Source organism: Podarcis raffonei, chromosome 6 (assembly GCF_027172205.1).
Source record: "Podarcis raffonei isolate rPodRaf1 chromosome 6, rPodRaf1.pri, whole genome shotgun sequence".
Classification (NCBI taxonomy): Eukaryota; Metazoa; Chordata; class Lepidosauria; order Squamata; family Lacertidae; genus Podarcis; species Podarcis raffonei.
In genome coordinates this window covers 22,546,653-22,568,557 of record NC_070607.1, presented here as the reverse complement: position 1 = coordinate 22,568,557, position 21,905 = coordinate 22,546,653, and the positions used below count along the sequence as shown (strand labels likewise).

General features: G+C 42.2%; 1 protein-coding gene across 4 annotated transcripts in view; it reads right to left on the bottom strand.

Annotated features, from left to right (window-relative positions):
• COL11A1 (collagen type XI alpha 1 chain) overlaps positions 1–21,905 on the bottom strand; it is a 255,976-nt gene that overhangs the window by 10,408 nt on the left and 223,663 nt on the right. For all 4 annotated transcript variants that reach the window (XM_053391592.1, XM_053391595.1, XM_053391593.1 and 1 more), the window contains 10 exons: positions 12,944–12,997; positions 11,686–11,793; positions 11,538–11,591; positions 8,574–8,627; positions 8,286–8,393; positions 7,169–7,222; positions 7,022–7,057; positions 6,857–6,910; positions 5,206–5,455; positions 2,147–2,259 (listed from right to left, as the gene is read on the bottom strand). In XM_053391592.1, coding sequence (XP_053247567.1) covers positions 2,147–2,259; positions 5,206–5,455; positions 6,857–6,910; positions 7,022–7,057; positions 7,169–7,222; positions 8,286–8,393; positions 8,574–8,627; positions 11,538–11,591; positions 11,686–11,793; positions 12,944–12,997 — 885 coding nt within the window. The remainder of the gene's footprint in view (positions 1–2,146; positions 2,260–5,205; positions 5,456–6,856; positions 6,911–7,021; positions 7,058–7,168; positions 7,223–8,285; positions 8,394–8,573; positions 8,628–11,537; positions 11,592–11,685; positions 11,794–12,943; positions 12,998–21,905) is intronic.

The following is a 21,905-nucleotide window of genomic DNA, read 5'->3' as shown; positions in this document are numbered from 1 at the left end:
AGTCCTAAGGGTGGGCAGAGGAGCAGGAGGATGATCCAGGGGAAGGGGGCGGCAATATGTGGGGTTCTGTGCCACCCGTGAGGCTGCAGGCGGAATAAGAGGAAGAATCTAGGCAGTCAGAGATGGGGGAAGAGCTGTAGGAAGGCACAGAGCTGGAAGGGACAGTCCCTAAGAGAGTTGGGCCATTAGAATCTCCTCCATCCTCCTCCCCCTCTTTCTCCGAGGATGGGCTTAAAGCACAGGAGCTGCTGGAGCTGCCACACAGCAGAAATTGACAGTTTCCGAGCACAATTCAAAGTGTTGGTGCTGACCTTTAAAGCCCTAAACAGCCTCGGTCCAGTATACCTGAAGGAGCGTCTCCACCCCCATCGTTCTACCTGGACACTGAGGTCCAGCGCCGAGGGCCTTCTGGCGGTTCCCTCACTGAGAGAAGCCAAGTTACAGGGAACCAGGCAGAGGGCCTTCTTGGTAGTGGCACCCACCCTGTGGAACGCCCTCCCACCAGATGTCAAGGAAATAAACAATTGCCTAACATTTAGAAGACACCTGAAGGCAGCCCTGTTTAGGGAAGCTTTTAATGTTTAACAGATGATTGTATTTTAATATTTTGTTGGAAGCCGCTCAGAGTGGCTGGGGAAACCCAGCCAGAGGGGCAGGGTATAAATAATAATAATAATAATAATAATAATAATAATAATAATAATAATTATTATTATTATTATTATTATTGCTTGCACACATCATGTCAGATGAGGGGGTTTCAGTGAGCTGGAAGGGGTGTGGTCACGCTGTTGCTCCAGCTGTCCCAGTTGGAGCAGAAGTCTGAAGAAGTAGATGTCTAGCTTGCTAATTAGCAGGAGTGGGGTGTAGATCCCTTGCGCTTTAGGAGCTGATGCAATTGGTTGCTTTGCCAATGAAGAACTAGACTTCCCATAGCCGGTGCTCATAGGGCAGAGTGTGCTTTGGACAATGTTTGATATCTTATTTTGAGAAGCCACAGAATCTGATTTCAATACTTCATATTTCGTAGTAGGAGAAGAACAGCCCTGTTGGATATGGCCAAAGTTGTCTATCCTGCCCAACAGTCCTTTGGGCACACATTTAATTTGTGCTGATGGCTCTCAATCCAAGAAGAACGTCATGTTTGGAGAAAAGATAACTTTAGAAATATGTAACTCAAAATCATTTCTCCTGCATATTCCCCATCTTACCTTAATGGCACATGGTAATTTATCATTAATAGAATTTGTACTGTTAAGATGGAAAGGGGTCAAGCCATTGCAAGAGGTGTTCAAATTTGGGGAGGTTGGATAGTTACAATGGAATGGTCTTGTTGGTGGGGTGCACATTTTTATTTTTATTTTTATTTATGATTATTACTTTGTAAAAATAAATAATAATATATTGAAATGTGCATTAAGAGATAAACTTAAAATTCTGTATTTAAATACAGATTAAAATGTGAACTTTCATGCAGATTTAAAAAAATAAAAAATAGTAATTATGGAATAGTGTAGGAACAGGACAGAGCAGAACCAGAATGAGTGAACGCATTGGACCAGAAATAAAATTAGCTTTCCACCCTTAGCAAAGCAATGCAGAGATCTGATTCTGTGCATGAATCCCTTCAGCAGGATTTGGGCTTGAGTGTGGAGATGCCCCATGTAAACTGTAGTCAGACAAGGAGATCGAGCGAGAAGAGTTGTCGCCCGCGTTCTGTGAGAAGGAGCAAAGAAGCAGCTCGCATGCACACACCGAAATGGTCCTCCAGAAAGGGTTAAGAAAAATAAGAACGGGGGGAAAAACATGACTTTATTTTCCAGGATGGAGCCTGAGTTTCATGTCCTCATTAGAAATGGCTACACAGCTGTGGTGTGAGAAGGAAAAAAAATGTTGTGGCAAGCAGGTGCAGTCAGCTTACATCTGCGCTGCATGAGGGACTGGGGAGGGCCTCCGATCTCTGCTAACACTGTATTATCACTTCACTGCTTTGTTCAAATTTATGTAAATGTAATGGAGTAATTATCCTGCAAGGAAAGGCACATGAACAAAAATGTGACAGGATTTCCCCCCCTGTTTTAGTCACAATCTTGAAGCAGCACAGTAGGAACCGTCAACAACAAATGCGGGGAAGATGGGTACTTACTCCTTCTGACTTCTTATCTGGATATATGCAAGTTTCTCCTCCTGCTGTGAAATTACAGTACACTTTGAAAGAGTCCCCGGAACAGCCCTGGTTAGGATCAATCCAATACTCTCCTGTGAAATGAAGAAGAAGGAGAATTACTTCCAATAATTCATTAAGCCGATGCTCAGCCTTTACTGCCATCTAAATGAGGTTGTAAAAAAAATATGCAGTGATGAGATTAGACATTTTGTACCTTTGCACAGAATAAAATGCCCTCCCTATTATTTTCTGTTCTCGCAATATAGGCTTGCACATTTATCTTGTGCTTCAGAAAACGTAGGCAACAATTTTTGAAGGACTTTACAGCGACAGTGCGTGGGAGTCAGAACCACAGCAGGCAAATACACTGGTCAACAACGACTTTTTCCTCAGGGGCACAGCACCCGTGGAGTGAGAAACCGGCTAAGTAGGTTGAACAGCAGGTCCAGAATCGAACCTCTATCAGGCATACAGCCTGAGGGGGGAAGGAGGAGGGAGATCTGTGATACACACATAAATCAGCACCACTGTAATGAGCAAGAATTGCTTTAGACAATTATAAATATGGTTTGCTCTCCCAGGACTGTGCTACTTTAGAATGTAAAGGAGGAATCACATTCTTGAATAGTTCTCATGTATTCGAATGCTCCCTGCATGTAGAAAACCTGCAGGTCAGGAAGGAGGCTAGATGCTCCCTGATGTGCTAGCTTTCTAAGGACAAGGGATTTTTGACATGGGTAATAAGCAACCATATGATATCCTTAACAAGAAGTGGTGCAGTTCCAACAGAAAGGTACAAAGAGTAAAGTGGAAGAGGGGGGAAGCTGAGTCTGAAGGAAATATCACCCTTCAGGTACAAGTGCAGCTTTGACACAATAAAAACAATATTGCCTTTGAGGCTATCAAAACCTAAGACTGGGTCAATAAGCAATAAAATATAACTGTTATAAACTGTTTGAATTTTTGTGTGGTGATTATTATGAACTGCTGACTCTGTTCACCTTATGCAGCTTCTCATAAGACCTGCTTAATTCCTCCTCAAGTCCACATCTCTTTTTTCTTTGCAATGAAACGAACATGTTCTATACAGTAACTAAAATATACTTGATAAAAGGGGGGAAACATCACATGATAAAAGGAATATGAAAGCAGAAAGGCAGCGTGAATGCTAGTCTCTTCATTTAAGCCTTGCCATAGGGTTAAAGAAAATTCCAGCTAAGACAGAGAATTATAAATCAGATTCCTCTTGAACAACATGGCCTGTTTTCTATTGCTCTACAACCTACTGCAGCCGAACGTAGTAAATATTAGTGATATAAATGCTATTTAAATGAAAGTACTGTATATATTTGCTGTTTAATGTGGGGCTGTCGTTGGGTCTGGAAGCTTCAGCTATAGCTGGTGCAGAAATCAGAGGCTGGACTGGTGATGGGAACAGACTACTGCCAGCACATTTTACTGCTGTTAGAGACCTGCACTGGCTTCCAATCTGCTTCTTGGACCAGGTTCAAAGCCTTGAACAACTTGGGCTCAGGATATCTTAAAGACTGCCTTGCCTGACTGTCCCACCTCAATCACAGAGATGATCTGGGGGAGAACCATGATTTGGTCCCTCATAAACCAGAAGTATGATTCATGTCAAGAAGGAAACATACAATACCTTCAGTGTAGGAGACCCTACTCTTTGCAATTCCTTCCCACTAGAAATCAGGCAGACACCGTCTCTGCTAAGTTTCAGACCTCAGGTTAAAACAGCATTATTTCAGGAAACCTTTGCATCATGAATGTTGCTCTATGGTTCTACTATGCATTTTAAATTGAGTATGTTTTCTTTTTTCTGTAAGCTGCTTTGGGACATATGCCAAGTCTTCTTATGGTCACTGCCTGACCCCTGCAAGTCAATCCTGGCCCACTCAGCCATTTTTTCTGTTATATTTTATTACATTTTCACATATACAGTCCAATACAGAATAATTTCTTTTCTTCTGTTGACTTCCCACCCCATTTTCCATGGTGTTTTCCATTTCTCCCCCTTTGCCGCACCCTATCTTCTATCTCTTGGACCATAATAACAATTCAATAATCTCGAATTCCTTCTGTTGCTCATAGTTGAAATCCTGCTTACGAGATCATCATTCTATAGTATTTCTTTAAGTGCCCCCGCCCAAAAAAGACTTCCATTCTCCCATAAAACAATCCTCATTAGGTTTTCTTATTTTGGCTGCTGACTTTGCCAATTGTGCATAGTCCACCATCTTTCTTATCCATTCTTCCCACTCAGCCATTTTAGTGGTTCCAGGGAAATTACAAGGCTGAGTTTAGGGGGTTGCGCACCCTATTCAGTTTGTTGGGCCCTATTCTTGGGCCCAACAAAACCTTTGCCTCAGCTGAAGCAGGAACAAAGCTGATAATTATTATTCATGTGGTAATTCTCTCATCATCGCCACCACTACCACCAATCTCCCACCATCAATACCACCTTTGGCTGGTCTCGGAAGACCTCTCTGCAGATGTCCCATGATAATGTCTGGACAACCTATGGCAACAATCCCTGCTAAGTACGCAATCCCCTTTCCTCTTCTGAAATTGCTCTTCAGCCATGCTGCCAAGTTCTGGATTCTCCTCCTTTATCACCATTGTGTAGAGTTATAATCCCTGAACACTTGGAGTGTCTGTCTTTGATCATGCTATTTAAAACAAATTGATATTCACAGTACCACGTAGCACTTTTCCTGCACAGTAAAGGTGAATTATTTTTACTTCTTCAGCAAATATTTCATAAGGGGAGATGCCATCCTCCCTCGTCCACCCATAAACAAGCTAACAGCCCCCCGCCCCCGAAACAAAGTTTCTTCAGGTGGTGCTAAAGTACTAAGGGCTTTTAAAAAAACCCCTGCATGAATGGATTTAATAGGCATTTTATTTAGTTCTTTTTAGAGGCTTTATTAGCCATATAACTAGAATAAATGACCTGACATTATAGTTTAGCAAATCACAACTTCAGCGCATTTGCCTTTTGTCATGTAACATTAACATACCATCTGGGAAGTCTGGGTGACAAAGCTGGAGATCCTTGCATGTTCGGGCTGGATTGTTCTGAGTCCCCATTGGGTATTTCATGTGCTCAATGTCCTGCTTCAGAGAGTTAAGTGAGCCAAAGATCTCCTCCATGCCGTCGGTGTAATCCAGGATGCTGTCAGCTGCATCAGACATCATGGCATCTGAAGATCTTCTGGTCTTTTTGGGTGACTGGATCGGCAAAGGTTGAATCACCTCACCCGGAGGGCCCTGGGGAAAGCAAAAGCAATGACCTTTCTCTGCCACTTTTTTTTTAGAAAGTCACACAAAATTGCATAAAAAGCCTAAGGGATATTAAGCTATTCACTTGGATTCAGGGGTAAAAACAAAATCCTCTTAAAAGCAAGACTGCAGCATCAAGGTGACAATTGGAAGCCCACACATCACAGAGGATTCCCAGGGGTTCTCTGCAGGGCTTCCCCCTTCTGATTTTTGGCCCTTCAGACTTCCACATTCAGGTGGCAAAAGAAGTACATTTGTCCCATTCAGGGCCATGTTAAGCCTGTGACAGCTAAGGGAAGGGGGAGGCCTCAAAACCTCCACTTTCTCTGTTGGTCAACAGCTTTGCATAGCTGGAGGGTGCAGCTCTGAATGTGGACTCACTCAGAACAGGACCAAGCTACTTTCTGGTTGTTTAGTATTTTTCTTGTTATTAAAAAATAAATAAAATGCTTTGGCTTATTTCCGAGCTATAATGGCTCACTCATTTATACTTGTGGCCCACTGAGCTGACTTCAGTTCTATCAGGGAAAAAGGTGGAATAAAAAATAATATAGGAGGAGGAGGAGGAGGAAGAGGAGAAGGAAAGCCCAACAGCTACATATTGTGGCCTGGCAACTCCCTTGTATTTGCAGAGACAGACAGACAGGAGTTTTACTGAGCCACTGTTTGGCTTCCATAGCTAATACTTATGATTATTAAAATTATTATAACTGACAGCTGAGTTGCATTTGGTCTGTGTCACACATTAGGCCCATAGACAAAGTGCTGATGAGGGTAATTGCTGTTTTGTATTTACAAACAAGTTGCACTTAAAAATCAGGCCAGAGTCAATGCTGCGTATCAGAAAATCAGTGCGTTCTTTATTTCACACCAATTTGATAACTTAGCCTGATATTACTGCTGCAGCATTTGACTATGAAATATGTGCTTCAAGTAGGCCTGATCAAATATTCACACACGGAAATGTGGACATTGACAGATTACCTATTAGTGTAACTTATAAAAGCCAATTTAAATGTTGGGTTTAAAATGTCAATAATTGCAAAGAGGGAGAGGGAGAAATCTTACAAGACTGCAAGCTCCACATGAAACTCTTGCCAATCCCTGCTATTTGATGTGTATCTAGTGTTCCCCGATTAAGCAAGTAAAATTTTCCACCCAGGCAATCCTAAAAATAAACAATAAATTTTGGTGACCTGTACTAATCAGGGAAATTTTCACCATTTCACTATTTTTTCCCATAAGTTGTTTACTGTTTTGCTAGTTGTAGAAAGTGGCAAGGAGCTATAGATACACAGAACATGAATCCTCATCAAGAGGATGTGGTTTTCAGCCAATAACTAGCATAACACTTGCAAAATTCATTAGGTAAGTATCCATTTTACTTACAGGAGGTCCAGGAGGTCCAGGTAAACCACCATCACCCTTCTGACCACCAGGACCCTATGAAGGAGTACAAGGGACACCGTATTAGTGGTCATTTTGTAACAAACTGGAACAAATAACAATCAGCAATGGAAAAAGAAAGATGAATTTGAGAACAAAGTGACTTACTGTTGAACCTTTAGAGCCTTTGGGTCCTTGGGGTCCCTAAAAGAAAAAAGAAAAAGGTAGGTATCATTAGACGATGTTGCATTTGCCAAGGTGCAAATGTCAAAACTGATGGGCATGGCAGGAGACATGCTGGGTGCGGCTACTTACAGGTAAGCCAGGTGGACCAGGAGGACCAAGTGGGCCAGCAGCACCAGGAATTCCCTTGAAAAAGAAGATGTACAAAGTCAAGTTACTCTAGACACTCTCTGAAAGCTGAGAACCTGACTCTATTGGTGCTAAAAATTACATAGACAGTGAGTTGCAAGTGAAACTGCTGGAGTTCTATCAAGCCAAGAATGCAGGCTTGCTTGCTTGTTTTGTTTTGTTTTGCATACTATGGATGAGAAATATTGAAAAACAGGGTTGTTGTTGTTTTTGTAAATATCAAAAGTATCGTAAGGACTGAGATTTCATTTAACCCACAAATCTCTTAAACAATTTGAAGGGTTGCACAAGAAAGCAAACAGAAATTTGTTGGGTGTTGTTAGCGACATTGTGGCAAATGAGTGGGAAAATAAAGAGAAATCTTCAAAACAAGCATAGGGTTAGGAAAAATTGGTATGTCACACTGATGAATAAGCCAATAGCATTTAATCAGACAGAAATAATTAACACAGGCTCCCAATTACTAGCTTATGGGGATGGGGGATGCCCCTAAATCCACTGTGATGATATGAGATCACTATTACTATTAAGGCTTTAATTTAACAGAAGGTACATTTGCAAACATCTTGTATACTAGTCTTCTGTGTTTTGAGCTCACAGTTTTCTTTTTCTCTCTGTTAGTGTGGTCTTCTACAATTATTTTTGAACTATGTTTTCCAAAGTGTTTTCTTTTTCTTTTTTTCCCTTTTTTTTCTTTTTTTGGTAATTGCACAAAAAAGTAGACACAACCCAAAAGGAAATTCTCCCATGCAAGCTCTGCTGAAATGAAAGAGCTGAGCTGCCCCCAGAGTATTTAATTGACATCTTTTAAAAGGAAAATAGCTCAGTAGTAAAATATAGGAGCTCACATTTCCCGGCTTTCCTTATTTAAAGAGTTTCCATTGTCAGAGCAGATTGTGGTTCTGCTATTCATCTTCCCTCATAAATCTAATTTTTTTTCAGTGCTGAACAGATTTGTTCTATATACCCAGAACTATGCAAGAATATGCTAGTTTGGAGAGAGACTGGTCGGTTAACAGGAATGAAACCAATAAGAAAAGTGTGTGTGTGTTTTACTAACTCCATCTCCTTTTGCTCCAGTGGCTCCCTGGGGGCCCGGCAGACCCCTGTCACCCTTTTCTCCCTGTTCTCCTGGAGGTCCGATCAGACCAATCAAACCAGGATGGCCCTGGAAAATATCCAAATTAAAGATTGCAGTTAATTTTATATTATTTAAAAAAAACAACTTTAAAAAATGCATGGGCTACATCAAATTTAAAACAAATAAATCACTACATTATGAGAGTTAACGGACGCATCAAGTACTTTTTTTGTTTGGGTTACATACGAAGGACAAATTTTCACACACCTTTTCACCCTTGGAACCTGGATCTCCTTTCAAGCCAGGCAAGCCAGGTGGACCCTACGGATATCAAGGACAAGCACGTTAAATGGAGACCTGACTTTATTTTGTAATTTTGTGATATTTACCTGGACCACAAAAAGGCCCTATTGTGCAGGCATAATCACATCTTGCAGCATTCAATGGGCAATGTTGGAGCACGCACCGCAGGGCAAAAGGTGACCTTAAGCAAAGTGACCTTACAATGAGCGCAGATCGGAGTAGTTCATTGCACTAATGGGGTACGCCATTTTGAACCCACCTTAAATGACATTTAAAGGTCCCAGTCTGGTTCTGAAGAGACTCACTGATGCACGAACCGTTTGAACAAGTTTTCGATGTTCCTGTTTTCTTAGTTTTGCTTTTGGGCAGTTTTACCCACCCATCACCCGAGTGAATGGGGTGCATATTCAATGCTCCTGAACCCTGAGAGCAGCACTCAACATTAGGGGCAGTGACAGGATTTAACCAGTGGCGATAGGGTCTGGGAGGAAAATATGGAAAATCGGCAAAATGTCCAGGATCTCTTGATCGATTTCTGCAAAACAGCTCAACAACCTTTGTGCCCTGAATTTTAGAAATAGAAATTTTAGAAACAAAATCCATGTTATCATCTCTGGCAATGCTGATTGCCTGCCAGGGAAATGGAATCCAGTTGCAAACACCCTCCCAGGGTCTCCTCCAACAGGTGATCAGCATTGTTGGATGACAGCACTGATCAAATGTTCATCGAGGGGAAAAGAGGGAGACTGTTGAGTGTAACAGTGTGTGTGTGTGCATCTTGATCCACGACATGGAAGTCTGCATAAGTTTCCTCTAAGGATAGATGGTTTGAGACATTGTGGGACATTGCTTTGTCTGAGAATTTAAACCATAAGATGGTTCTAAGAGGGGTTACAAATGAGTCCATTTGGATGTTTTATGGTTTCGATTTATATCTACTATATATATTGGGAAATGGTTTCTCTGTACATTTGTTTACTACAGGTTTTGCTGCCTCCTGAGATATTGTCACCAAATTTGGCATGAGGGTTCCAGAGGTGGGAGCAGTGGCCATCGATGTTTGGATGCTGCCTGCCATTTTGAATCAAGATGAGGATTGAAAACTGACTTTGATGTGATTTTACCCATGGGGGGGTGGCATCAGTTCAGACACCTCTCAAGATATCATTCCCAAACTTGCCAGACGGGTTCCCAAGGTGGGGGTGGGGACCTACATTAAGATTTGGTTGCTGGCTGTCATTTTGAATCAAGATGGTGGACCAAAACATGACTTTGGTGTGACTTTACCCAATTTTTGGCATGGCTTCAACTGCCTCTTAAGACGTTCCTGACATGAAAGTTTGCAGGGAGAGGGTGGACAACAGTCTTTGTTCATGTTTGGTCACCAAGAACCATTTTGATTCAAGAAAGCAGGCTGATGGCAGACTTTGGTGTGACTTCACCCATTTTTTTGGCTAAGGTATGGCCGACTCTCAAGTTATTGTTGTCAAATTTCCCACAAGCGTTCCCAAGGTGGGGATGGAAGCCTGCCTCAACCTGGACCAAAATATAACTATGGATTGACTTCACCTGATCTTTGATGAGATAGGCCCAAACTCATCATCCATTTAAATACCACAATAGTTTTTGGTTTCTAAACATACCCAGGAAGCACTAATGCTTTATAAATAAAAATCATGTCCTGCATGTACCTCCAATGACACATGTCTCTATGTGGTGAGGTTACCTTATCGATATGGGACTCTAATAATAATAATAATAATAATAATAATAATAATAATAATAATAAATTTTATTTATACCCCACGCTTCCCAGCCAAGGCCGGGCTCAGGGCGGCTAACAAGCAATAATAAAAACAAGTTGAATGAATACAACTTAAAAACAAGATTAAAATACAACATTAAAACAGTGAGACATTCTAAAATGTCCCTTCAAAGAATCTATTTTATTATGATGTCTGCAAAAATGTATTGAACCTTTTGTTAATTTTATTCCCACCGTACTAATGTGTTCCACACAGTTATTGTTCATTGTTTCACTGCTGTTTGTCTTGCTTGTTGTCTTAGAAAACTTAATAAATGCATCTTAATTTTTTCCTCAGTCTGTAGAAGGAATGCTATTGATATTATTTGTATGGAATAATATTGGGGAAAGCCAAACTCAGGTCTACTAAGCTGCAACCCTAGACACACTTATAAGAATGTATGATAAGGACTCATTGAGCACCTGCTTGTGGAGATCTGAGGGACTGGGGATAGGGATCTGAAGTGACTTGGGCTGCAATCATATACAAGCTTACCTGGAAGTAACCCCACTGAATTCAGTGGGACTTACTTCAAAGTAAGCATACATAGGGTTGGGCTCTCAGTGCATTCTGACTGCTGGTTGCCTGCTGGCAGCAGACATCTGTGAAATCATTGTATTGTTAGGAATGGTAAGTGACCCCTTCAACCAAGTGCAGATTGAAAACAGCCCTAACTCTTCATGTGCAAAAACATTATTCAGTGTGTATCTTTTCCATTTCTTCTTTAGGATATCATTAGATGCAGAAAGCCCAGGCAAATACATAATTCATGGACAAAAAGTGAAATAGCGATGGTACATTTTCTTTTTTAAAGGCTTCTGAGATGCAGAACACAATTTTCACCTGCAGCATGTTCTGTCCTCCTACTTTATCTTAGGTTTGGTATTCTCCTCACAGATGCAGTCCATTGGAAATAGCATGGAGTCAGCATCTACGGCAAAGTTCAATCTGAACTTTAAGAGTAACCAAAGTTTAAATTTTTCAGGATGTGTGACAAATCATTAATACTTCTCCCCTTGCCGTTTCCAGCTACAAAATCCAGCAGAAATGCCCAACTCTGTAAAAGTTAGCATCCCTAAGGAAACTTTGTTTAATCAAAAGCCCCACAAGAAAAGATGCTCACCATGGGACCTGGAGGACCATCTTGACCTGGTGCTCCAGGTAGACCTTGTTCTCCCTATAGGAAAGACAAATTAGAATTTTTTAGGTAAGAGCATATCATGGAATGCAAGAAGCGAGAGATGCTAACATGTTGCAATCAGTGTACTCACCACGGGGCCAGGAATACCCCGAAGACCTTCTGGGCCAGGTTTCCCTGAAGGGCCCTGAGGTCCAACTGGGCCTGTTTTTCCTGGAGCACCTTCTGAACCAGGTTCCCCCTACAAAACAGGTAAAGTGATGTCAATGGATTGTTTGGCCATTGCATTTAAAGATGAAAAAACAGAGTGTGAGAAGGGATTGGTCAGCCTGTGTTCTTATGCGTTCAGAGGATCAGGGTACAATGTATTGGCCCAGTTCTGTCCAAATTCTCTGCCCCGGGTAACCTTGCTTGTTCCAAATGTAACTGGAAGGAAGCCCCATTGTATAAGTTCTCTTTAAACTTCAGAATAACTTTGACTGGGCAAAACAGGTATTTGAAAACATGTATCTCCTGTGCACACTTTCAATGTGTCCATGACTGGCTGTGGTTCAAAGGCATCTAGAGCAGCCTTTCTCAACCTGTGGGTCCCCAGATGTTGTTGAACTACAACTCCCATCACCCCTAGCTAGCTCAGGGATGATGGGAGTTGTAGTCCAACAACATCTTGGGACCCACAGGTTGAGAACTGCTGATCTAGAGCCATGCATCTTAAAGTATGGTGCACTTCTCAAACAAAAGGAAGGGCACTGGACATTGTTCCATGGCCCCTCTTCCCCATTCCTCAATTTGTATGCATTTTTAGATCAAAACAAGATGGGTGTGCATATAGAGGATTTCCTGCCAGTTACAATGATCTTTTGGGTTACTGCCTTTGTGGAACTGCTGCAGGAAGGAGCTTTCTTCTCTGTGTTGTGGAGGTGCAGAAATGCTGTGTGTCAGTCCACATAGTCCTGCTCTTCCTATTTTCTTCTAGCATGCCTAGCCCAAGATGTGGGCTAACGGTGAACGTCGCCAGTCAGGTGTCAGTCTTTATTTTGTCGCCAGAACCCTGTTTATCATTCGGTAATTGCAAATTCAATTGCAAATACAGTGTGGAACATGGATACAATGTGCGCAGGCTTCTTATCATGTGGCCACTAATAAGGGGCAAACTGACACTGTAACAAGCCTCTGGCTTTATAATTACCAGCTCATCTTTTCATGTGCATTGGCCCCGTGCACAGTTAGAAAAGAAAGTAAGCCAATATCATTTACACTTGACTTAGGATGCTAAGGGGCAGACGCTAGGAGCATGAAAAGAAAAGGCAATTTCTCTGCAGCTGACACCAACCACAGCATGCACTTTGGAGGACACACTATTTTTGTAGCATAAAATGCATCAATTTTACCTTTGCTCCTTTTTCACCCTGCCTTCCTTCGGCACCAGCTGCTCCTGGAGGTCCCTGTCACAACAGGATAAAAGTTATGTGTGCAGGATAACTGCCGGCTCACAAACAGAGTTGGTTATAAAACATACATCAAACTGAAGAAAAGTATGAGCAGAAGATTTGTTTAGATTTGGTAAAACACTAGTGAATGATAAAAGTAAGGAAATGAATCAACTGCAAAACTGAGCTGGTCGCTTTGCTAAAAATCCAAAGTACAATTGTTGCTGGAAGTTCAAAGGCTCAATAAAATTAGAAATACATCTCTTTGTACATTTCTTAAGAATCCACTTTCCTATAAACACACACACCCAAAGTGCTTTACATGAAAGGTACAGGATAAAATAAGTAGTAGTAGCAGTAGAAAACAAAGGTCCGTATAGTGAAAGCCATGGTTTTCCCATGTATGGAAGTGAGAGCTGGACCATAAAGAAGGCTGATCGCCGAAGAATTGATGCTTTTGAATTATGGTGCTGGAGGAGACTCTTGAGAGTCCCATGGACTGCAAGAAGATCAAATGCATCCATTCTTAAGGAAATCAGCCCTGAGTGCTCACTGGAAGGACAGATCCTGAAGCTGAGGCTCCAATACTTTGGCCACCTCATGAGAAGAGAAGACTCCCTGGAAAAGATCCTGATGTTGGGAAAGATGGAGGGCACTAGGAGAAGGGGACGACAGAGGACCAGATGGTTGGACAGTGTTCTCGAAGCTACGAACATGAGTCTGACCAAACTGCGGGAGGCAATGGAAGACAGGAGGGTCTGGCGTGCTCTGGTCCAGGGGGTCACAAAGAGTCGGACACGACTAAACGACTAAACAACAACAACAACAAGCAGTAGTAAAAAAAAAAGAAGATCTCAAGGTTACACTTCAATTTAAAGCAACCACAATCAACAAATGGAGATGGAGGAGCAGATAAAACAAACATAAAATCAGTAATTAAAAACCCCAGACAGCCTACTATGGCTCCCATTGCAGTGGCAAATTAAAATCCTAGAAAGGGTTAGGCAAACAGTTGAGTTTTTATTTGGTGCTGAAATGCTAGCCATATCAGAGCCAGTCATGCTTCCAGAAGGAGGGCATTCTGTAATCAGGGTGCCACCATGCAGAAGACACTGCCTCATGTCATCACCTGATGTGACCACATGGACAGCATCCTTCCAGAACTATAAGCCCAGGGAGGCTAACCCTGGGAGAGGCTAACATTTGCTTCAGATAACTGGGTCTCAAGTTGTTTACAGCTAATTAAAGGTTGATACCTGCACTTTAAATCCCACCTAGAAACATATAGGTAGCCAATGGAGATCTTTCAGAAAGAGCTGAAGGCAGTTCTTCATTCCAAATTCTGTTCTTCCTTCTGAGCAATTGTACAATGGTAGTGAATGGAGCCTGACGAAGGCTGTGTGATAATTCCTGGTCCACGTTTTTCAGCCTGGGAAATTTGCATGCCGTGCTTTACACACAAATCTCCCAAGGAGGCATTATCTGATTAGATACGAGCCTGTATCTCCTCGGGGAAGCCTCCAACCCCGGGCACATTAGGGCAGCCCACTGCCAACCCCTGGACCTGCTGCCAATCCTCACCATGCTTGCTTGACTGCAAGCAGGAAAGAAAGTGAGAGGAAAGAAAGTGATATGTCCCTCTGAGCAGCAATGATAACTTTGGGTGCCTGAATGGAGGGGTGGCTGCAGAGGGAGGAGGAGATGCTTCTGTAAATGCCAAGTTTGGGGAGGTGCAGGTCCCACTGGGGATATTGCCAAAACCTTTGTTGTACTATCCCACATAGTTAAATTCTAGAAAACCAACACAACCAGTCTTTGTCAGCAAAAACACGAAACAGTGCTGGGGTGTCTTAAAGATGAATTGATTGATAACACTGCAGCATGCATTATTTTATTTTATTTTTTTGCAGGGAACAGCTTGCTCCACACACAATGAATTTAAAATATGTAAAGGAAGTAAGATGATCTCCGCAGCACAAATGAAATGAAAAGCGGCTCTTTCGGAAGGAAGGAGAAAAGAGCCGTTCATCCATCTTCAAATGGAAAATACACGGGAGTGCCATCGCAGCGAATGAACAAACACATTTAAAATAAGGGACCACTTTTAAGAGTATGACTTTTAGAATGGATGTCCAATAATTGCCTATTCTTATCATGACAATGTCAGCCAGGTCCGGATTTAGGTTTGATGAGGCCCTAAGCTACTGAAGGTAATGGGGCCCTTTATATGTCCAGCTGTCCTTTGTCAACAACAAATTGTCACTGTTTGTTTTTTGTTGTTGAATATATGCTATATGGTAATTTATGGACCTAATAGGTATCTAAAGCCATTTGCACATAACAAAATATGCATTTCATCAAAGTAATTGTTGAACTGAAATATAATTAAGAAGTATATTAATAGTGAAATACGATAATTATTAAGCTCTAACTGTATGTAGGTTTTATTTGTTTTTTATCTTACATTTTGGAAATGTACATCCAGTTTTTTCCCCTTTAATTTTTTTTGGGGGCCCCCAAGAAATTGGCACCCTAAGCTATAGCTTGTTTAGCTTATATGTAAATCCAACATTGATGTCACCGCAGATGCCTGTGTTGAGTTTAATGAGATTTTGCAATCTCTAAAGTCTTCTCCCATGGATGCACGCATGCATCTGGACAGCTGGATAGAGCTAGTGGCATTGCAGTTCTTAAAAGACTTTAAAGAGTGGGATTGTTTCATTCCTTCCATGATGCATACACTGTAGTAAAGCTGACGAGTCCAACATCTTATCAATAAGATCACTTTTAATGAGCAGTGGCTGCATCAGGGCCTTTCGTCTTTGATACTCCTGAAAGGTTACATTGAGCAATTGGTGAACAAGGCCATAGGGCATGTGATATGAAATCAGCAATAGCCCCTTCTTAAAATTAAACAAATTCTTGTCTGCCATGCTGTATCTAAAGCCTGGTTCACACAAGCAAACATTGGTGTCGTTAATCCCTTTAAATGCAGCCACATGAAAACTGTTCCATGCAACAACAACAACAATAATTAATAATAATTATTTATACCCCGCCCATCTGGCTGGGTTTCCCCAGCCACTCTGGGCAGCTTCCAACAACTGTTCATGTGTAACATTTTAATGGTTTCAGCTGCTGCATAAGAATGGAGCTCCCACACTTCTGCATTTAATGTGTCCATCAATCTGCCGCTGATTTGTATGAATCAGGTGCCTTCATTATCATTGTTTCTATGCTGAATTGATCTAAATGTATTCCCCTTCTGAAATTCAGAATTCCTCCCACTACAAGACATGCTTCACACATTACAGCAGGACAACAGGTCCTCACTTTGACCCTGATTCTCTTGTCAGATTCTCAGATTGCTTTGCACCGTCCATAGTCACGCCTCACACTACATCAGAAGGGTCTGGTGATCTGCATTGCAAAAATTGCTTAGATCATGTGGAAACTTTCCATGTAAGCCCCACCACAGCAGATGCCAGGATGAAAAGAACCTACATGATCCTAGAGACCTATGTCAGACATTAGTCATGTAATTTGGGAACCATGACCAAGACCTGCATGGGAGAGGCTGCTGGTTTCCCATGTTGCATGTACCTTCATTGGAAAGCTGAGGTTGGCTAAAGATCCTTGTGTACATCCAGCAGCAAAACCCAGCAAACAAATGAGATACCAATAATCCAGATCTCCTGAGCGTGTGTTTCTCTGTCTGCAGCATGTACTGAGAATGGCTCTATACAAAGTTGCCCATGAAACAGAACCACCACCACCCGACATTGTAGTCAATGGCAGGGCCGTCTTTAGCATATGCGCTGCCGGGGTGCAAAGATCCGCCCAGCACCCCCAAATTTAGTTTAGCCTCCAAATTAACTTTTACTATGCCTTATGTCACTATGTCACATACTTTTACTATGTCTTCTGTGCTGGAGGAGACTCTTGAGAGTCCCATAGACTGCAAGAAGATCAAACCTCTCCATTCTTAAGGAAATCAGCCCTGAGTGCTCACTGGAAGGACAGATCGTGAAGCTGAGGCTCCAATACTTTGGCCACCTCAGGAGAAGAGAAGACTCCCTGGAAAAGACCCTGATGTTGGGAAAGATGGAGGGCACAAGGAGAAGGGGACGACAGAGGATGAGATGGTTGGACAGTGTTCTCGAAGCTACCAGCATGAGTTTGACCAAACTGCGGGAGGGAGTGGAAAACAGGAGGGCCTGGCATGCTCTGGTCCATGGGGTCACGAAGAGTCAGACACGACTAAACGACTTAACAACAAAAACAAAAGCAACATGTCACTATTATCATTTGATAAATAGCACTCACGCCTGAACAGCTCCAAAAGGAGTTTTCATGTGTGTATTTTGTTTAAAACCAGCTTTTCCAAAGAAGACAAAGAAAACATTGGGAGTCGGTGTAAAGACTCCACGCATGTGCTTACGGTCATAGGGGGGTGTCTGAAAGATGAGATGAGCGGACATTGTGCGCATGCCCCATGGAGGACCTTAAGGTCCATAAATAGCAACACTCTAGGGGTCCCGGGCCCTAAGGAAGTCAGATTAGCCTCAACCAGAGCCAGGGCCTTTTCAACACTGGCTCCGGCCTGGTGGAACGCTCTGTCTCATGAGACCAGGGTCCTGCAGGATCTGATTTCTTTCTGCAGGGCATGTAATAATAATAATAATAATAATAAATTTTATTTATATCCCGCCCTCCCCAGCCGAAGCCGGGCTCAGGGCGGCTAACAACAATAAAACAGTACAAAAGTACAGCACAAACAACACTCTAAAATCATTCATTATAAAATTAGTTAAATTCAAGCCACTGGCCACCACTGGGCCAGATTTGTTCCGCCTGGCCTTTGGCTTGGAACCAGCCTGATCCCCTCCCCCTCTTTCCCTTTCCTTCTGTGATGGAACTCCTATTTGGGGACTTCCCTGGCTTTTCTGGCCCACGTAGGATCAGTCTAGATAGTTGGCCTTGGTGAAGATTTGACTGCCCCCCCAAAAAAACGGTTTTTGATCTGGGCTTCCACTGAAATGAGGATGCATTTTAGGTAGTATTTTAATCTACATTTATTTTAAATGTTCAGGGAAGTTTTTAATATTTAACGCCGTACTGTTTTTAACACTTGATTGGGAGCCACCCAGAGTGGCTGGGGAAACTCAGCCAGATGGGCGGGGTATAAATAGTAATAAATTTTATTATTATTATTATTATTATTATTATTATTATTATTATTATTTTGTTTTTAAGTTGTATTTTAATCAATTGTTTCTATACCTGATGTTAGCCGCCCTGAGCCTAGTCTTGGCCAGGGAGGGCGGGGTATAAATAAAATTAAATAATAAATAAATAATAATAATAATGTGTGGGAGAGCTGTCTTGGGCAACCTTTCATTGTGGGAGCAACCTTATTTCTAGAGGAGCTGGGAGGGCCCTTGCAAGCATGCATATACGAGTTCTTCTTCCGTAACCTGTGCATGCTCCCGTCGCTAGAAAGGCGCGTTCTCTTTCTGTCTGTCTCTCCCTCTTTCCTGTCACTCCCCCTCCTCCCAGCTTCGTTGAGCGAGACTTTCCAGAGAGCTCTCCCTCAGCAGCATTAGCAGGCAGGCGGCACAAGATCAGTCATGTCAAAGGTGCCACTGACCCCGCTGCCGCATAGCAGCTCAACACAATACACTTAAGCGGCTTCAGCGGCGGGTGCCTGGCACCCGCCAGATTTCAACGCCCAGGTGCCCCACACCCCTTGCACCCCCAGGTAAAGATGGCCCTGGTCAATGGAGAAGCCTTGGCTCCCCCCAACTCCAGACTCACAATGGGTGGTCAGTAGTATTTAATAAGAGCTTAGTAAAAAAAAAATCCTTTAATGCACTGCCCATTCCATTTGCATTTGCAACAACAGCAACAAAGTAAATCTCCCCAAATTGGATTAACCCATATGGGGATACGCTGGGGGCAATAATAAGGGGACATAGGAGTCAACTCCCAGGGGATGTGGGGGCTTTGACCCCCACAATAAAATATTTGAGGAGGCTGAGCCCCCACAAACTTTGTGGGCATTCCCATTCAAATGTTGTATATACACTGTGTTATGTAATCAATTGCATTGGGCGGGGCCTACCTGGGCCCCCATAATATTTTATTCAAGTTGGCACCCCTGCAAGAGGGAGAACATTTTCTCTTAAGGCTTTGCCATATATTTGGTTACTTAGGCATCTATATTTTAAAAAATGTAAACTTAAGAATGTAAAGTGTGACTATGGAAAATGGGAGTGTACAGTATGTGCATCGTGCACATAAATGCACACTTGTCAGATGGCTAGCAAGAGGCGCCCTCTGTCTTTGTGGTCCTCTGGGAGCAAACCCAGATTTGTTAGTGTGTAACACACAAAAGTTCCCTTTGTGAGAAGGCAATTAATGAGTTCTATTACTACACAGGACCCACTCCGAGCGAGCTTGTAAAATGGTTAAAACCAATTCTCTTCTGGTGGGAGAAGCTGTGAAAGAACTTCATTATAACTAGAAATATGTTTCTTGCATAATCTCGGAATGCAGCTGCAACATTAATTAGCAGAGCTTAAGAACACTGTGATCGCTAAATTATAAGCACAATGAATCGTGATTGCTAAACAAAAGGGGTGCATTCGTTATCAAACAGTGCCAATTCTGCATTGAATGCAAAGTGGGTAAATGAACGGCTCTCGTTAACACCCTGTGATTGCCGGCATTGCACAGATGGTGCTTCTACAAAGAAAAGATGGCTAATTGTTATTTATCTTACTTTCCTCGGCTTGAGTTTTGTAGTATTGCAGGCTTAAAAAAACACAAAAAACTGGCACAAAAGATCTGAGCAACAAGAAGGACACGGAATTAATGTATGTCCTCCACCCCCAGGCTCTGATTTAGCTGCAGTTGAAGCTCACTGGGTCACCCTGGCCTTGTTTCTCCTTCTCTCTCTCTCTCTCTGAGACAGAGAGAAAAAGGGAGGTGGAGACACATTAATTCCTTGGAAGTGTGGTGGAATAAAAATGTGATGAAATAAATACATGAATAGAAAGCTACAGGCAACTAGTCTGGCATAACAACCAATATCTTCCAATATGCATTGCCCTTTGCCTCAAAAGATGCATCTGGAAACTCCATGGGGTGTTGCCGTATGAATCCAGATGTGAACGTGCAGTTTTCCCATTGCCAGGGGCTGCTTACACATCTGGATCTCTCTTGCTGAGCCCAGCCACTGTTTCATTGCCTATTTATGATTTTATCTTACGCTCTGAAGGGAACGCATTTATCAAATGCAAATAATTCCATGAGTCGGCAAAGTGGCCAAAGAGGCAACTTTTCTCATTCTGCCTGATTGCCGGCAAACGTTGGGTAGCAGTTTATCTTCATCTCATTCCTCAACCTGAAGCCTTCCCTTTGAAAAACATGTTCGAAACGCTATTTGGAGTCATCAGTCAGCTGATGGAAAATATGCTTGTTTGTCTTTTAAGCAAAGTGCCATTCATTATTTATCAGGCACATAAACATGACGTGGCCGTTTGTTAGGGTGAAAAAAGCAGCCACACCTGTTTGCCATATTACTAGCCTTTTTGTGTAGATATTGCTCAGAGGGGAAGAAAGGAATTCCACCCTCATTTACAAGTTCATGGGGCATCCTGCCGAGAAAGCAAAATGCTTTGCCCATAATGGGAAAACAAAGCCAGCATAAATCATTGTTAGATTCCAGCTCCCGTCCCCTTTTTTAAAAAAATATTGTTTTACATGATATTTAAAGAAGCCTCGCAGTTACTTGGTCAAGCATTTTACCTTTACAGTGGGAAGGCCTATTCTACATATGGATGTGAATGTCTTTGTGTAAAGTAGCTGATTCTGGCAACCCAGTCAGATAGCCAGCTAATAATAATAATAATAATAATAATAATAATAATAATAATAATAATAATAATAAAAATGTGTCCACCAAGTATAAATGGCCAGCTCCACGTTAAGTGGACCCCTGGCAAAATACTCTCCCTTGGCTCCCACCTAGCCACTGTTTTTTAAAAAAATTCCCACAACATCCCAGAGCTGGACCCTTGTGGTGCTGGGGAAAATTCAAAATGGTGGCTTGTAGCAGCACAGGGCATCAGCACTGATAGGCCTTCATGGGACTCGATATTCCTGATCACATGACAGCTTCTAAGTACCTTCAGCTGGAAGTCTATGAGAAAGTCTGAGAGGAGCCAACACTGGGGCAGGGTTTCTGTACCCCCATCTCTTCTTCAGACATTGAATTCTTATTTGTTCAGGCATATAGGGTCTAAGTAACATTAGAATCATGGTAAAAGAATGAGAGGCTCTCCTTCATTAAACAAAAAAACAAAAAAACCCCTCATGATCAATGACAGCTGATTCACATGCTACTTTTTTAGATGGTGAAGTCACCATGAAGTAATTTTAGCAGATCAATTTTTGCCTGGCAAATAGATTGTGGAAAGGAATCCTCTTACGACAAGAGCTGGTATTTCACATTGTAGTGCAAAGCACATATGATTAGCATTTTGGCTAAAACAAGGTTCTTGAGCTTGAATTGGTGCATACAACAGGTCAGGTGCTGAAAGCTTTAAGCTAACTGTTTCACAGAGAGAATTTCATGGGGAAATATACTATTTCCTCACCCCCAGCATTTTTGGCTAGTTGGATAGAAACACTAACAATTTCTTGAAGTTTTGAGGAGACAGGATTTAATTGCCAAATGCAGCACCGTTGATTTAAAGGCTTCCTGGAATGACCAATTGACTGTTGTGGTGGAAGAAGAAACTGATTTGGAAAGACACTCCAGAGTGTGAAAGAGAAAAAAGGGAAAGGAGGAGAGCTTCTGCCTGGGAAAATGTGAGGGGTGAAATAAGGTGAGAACACACACCAGAGATGGGAGTGC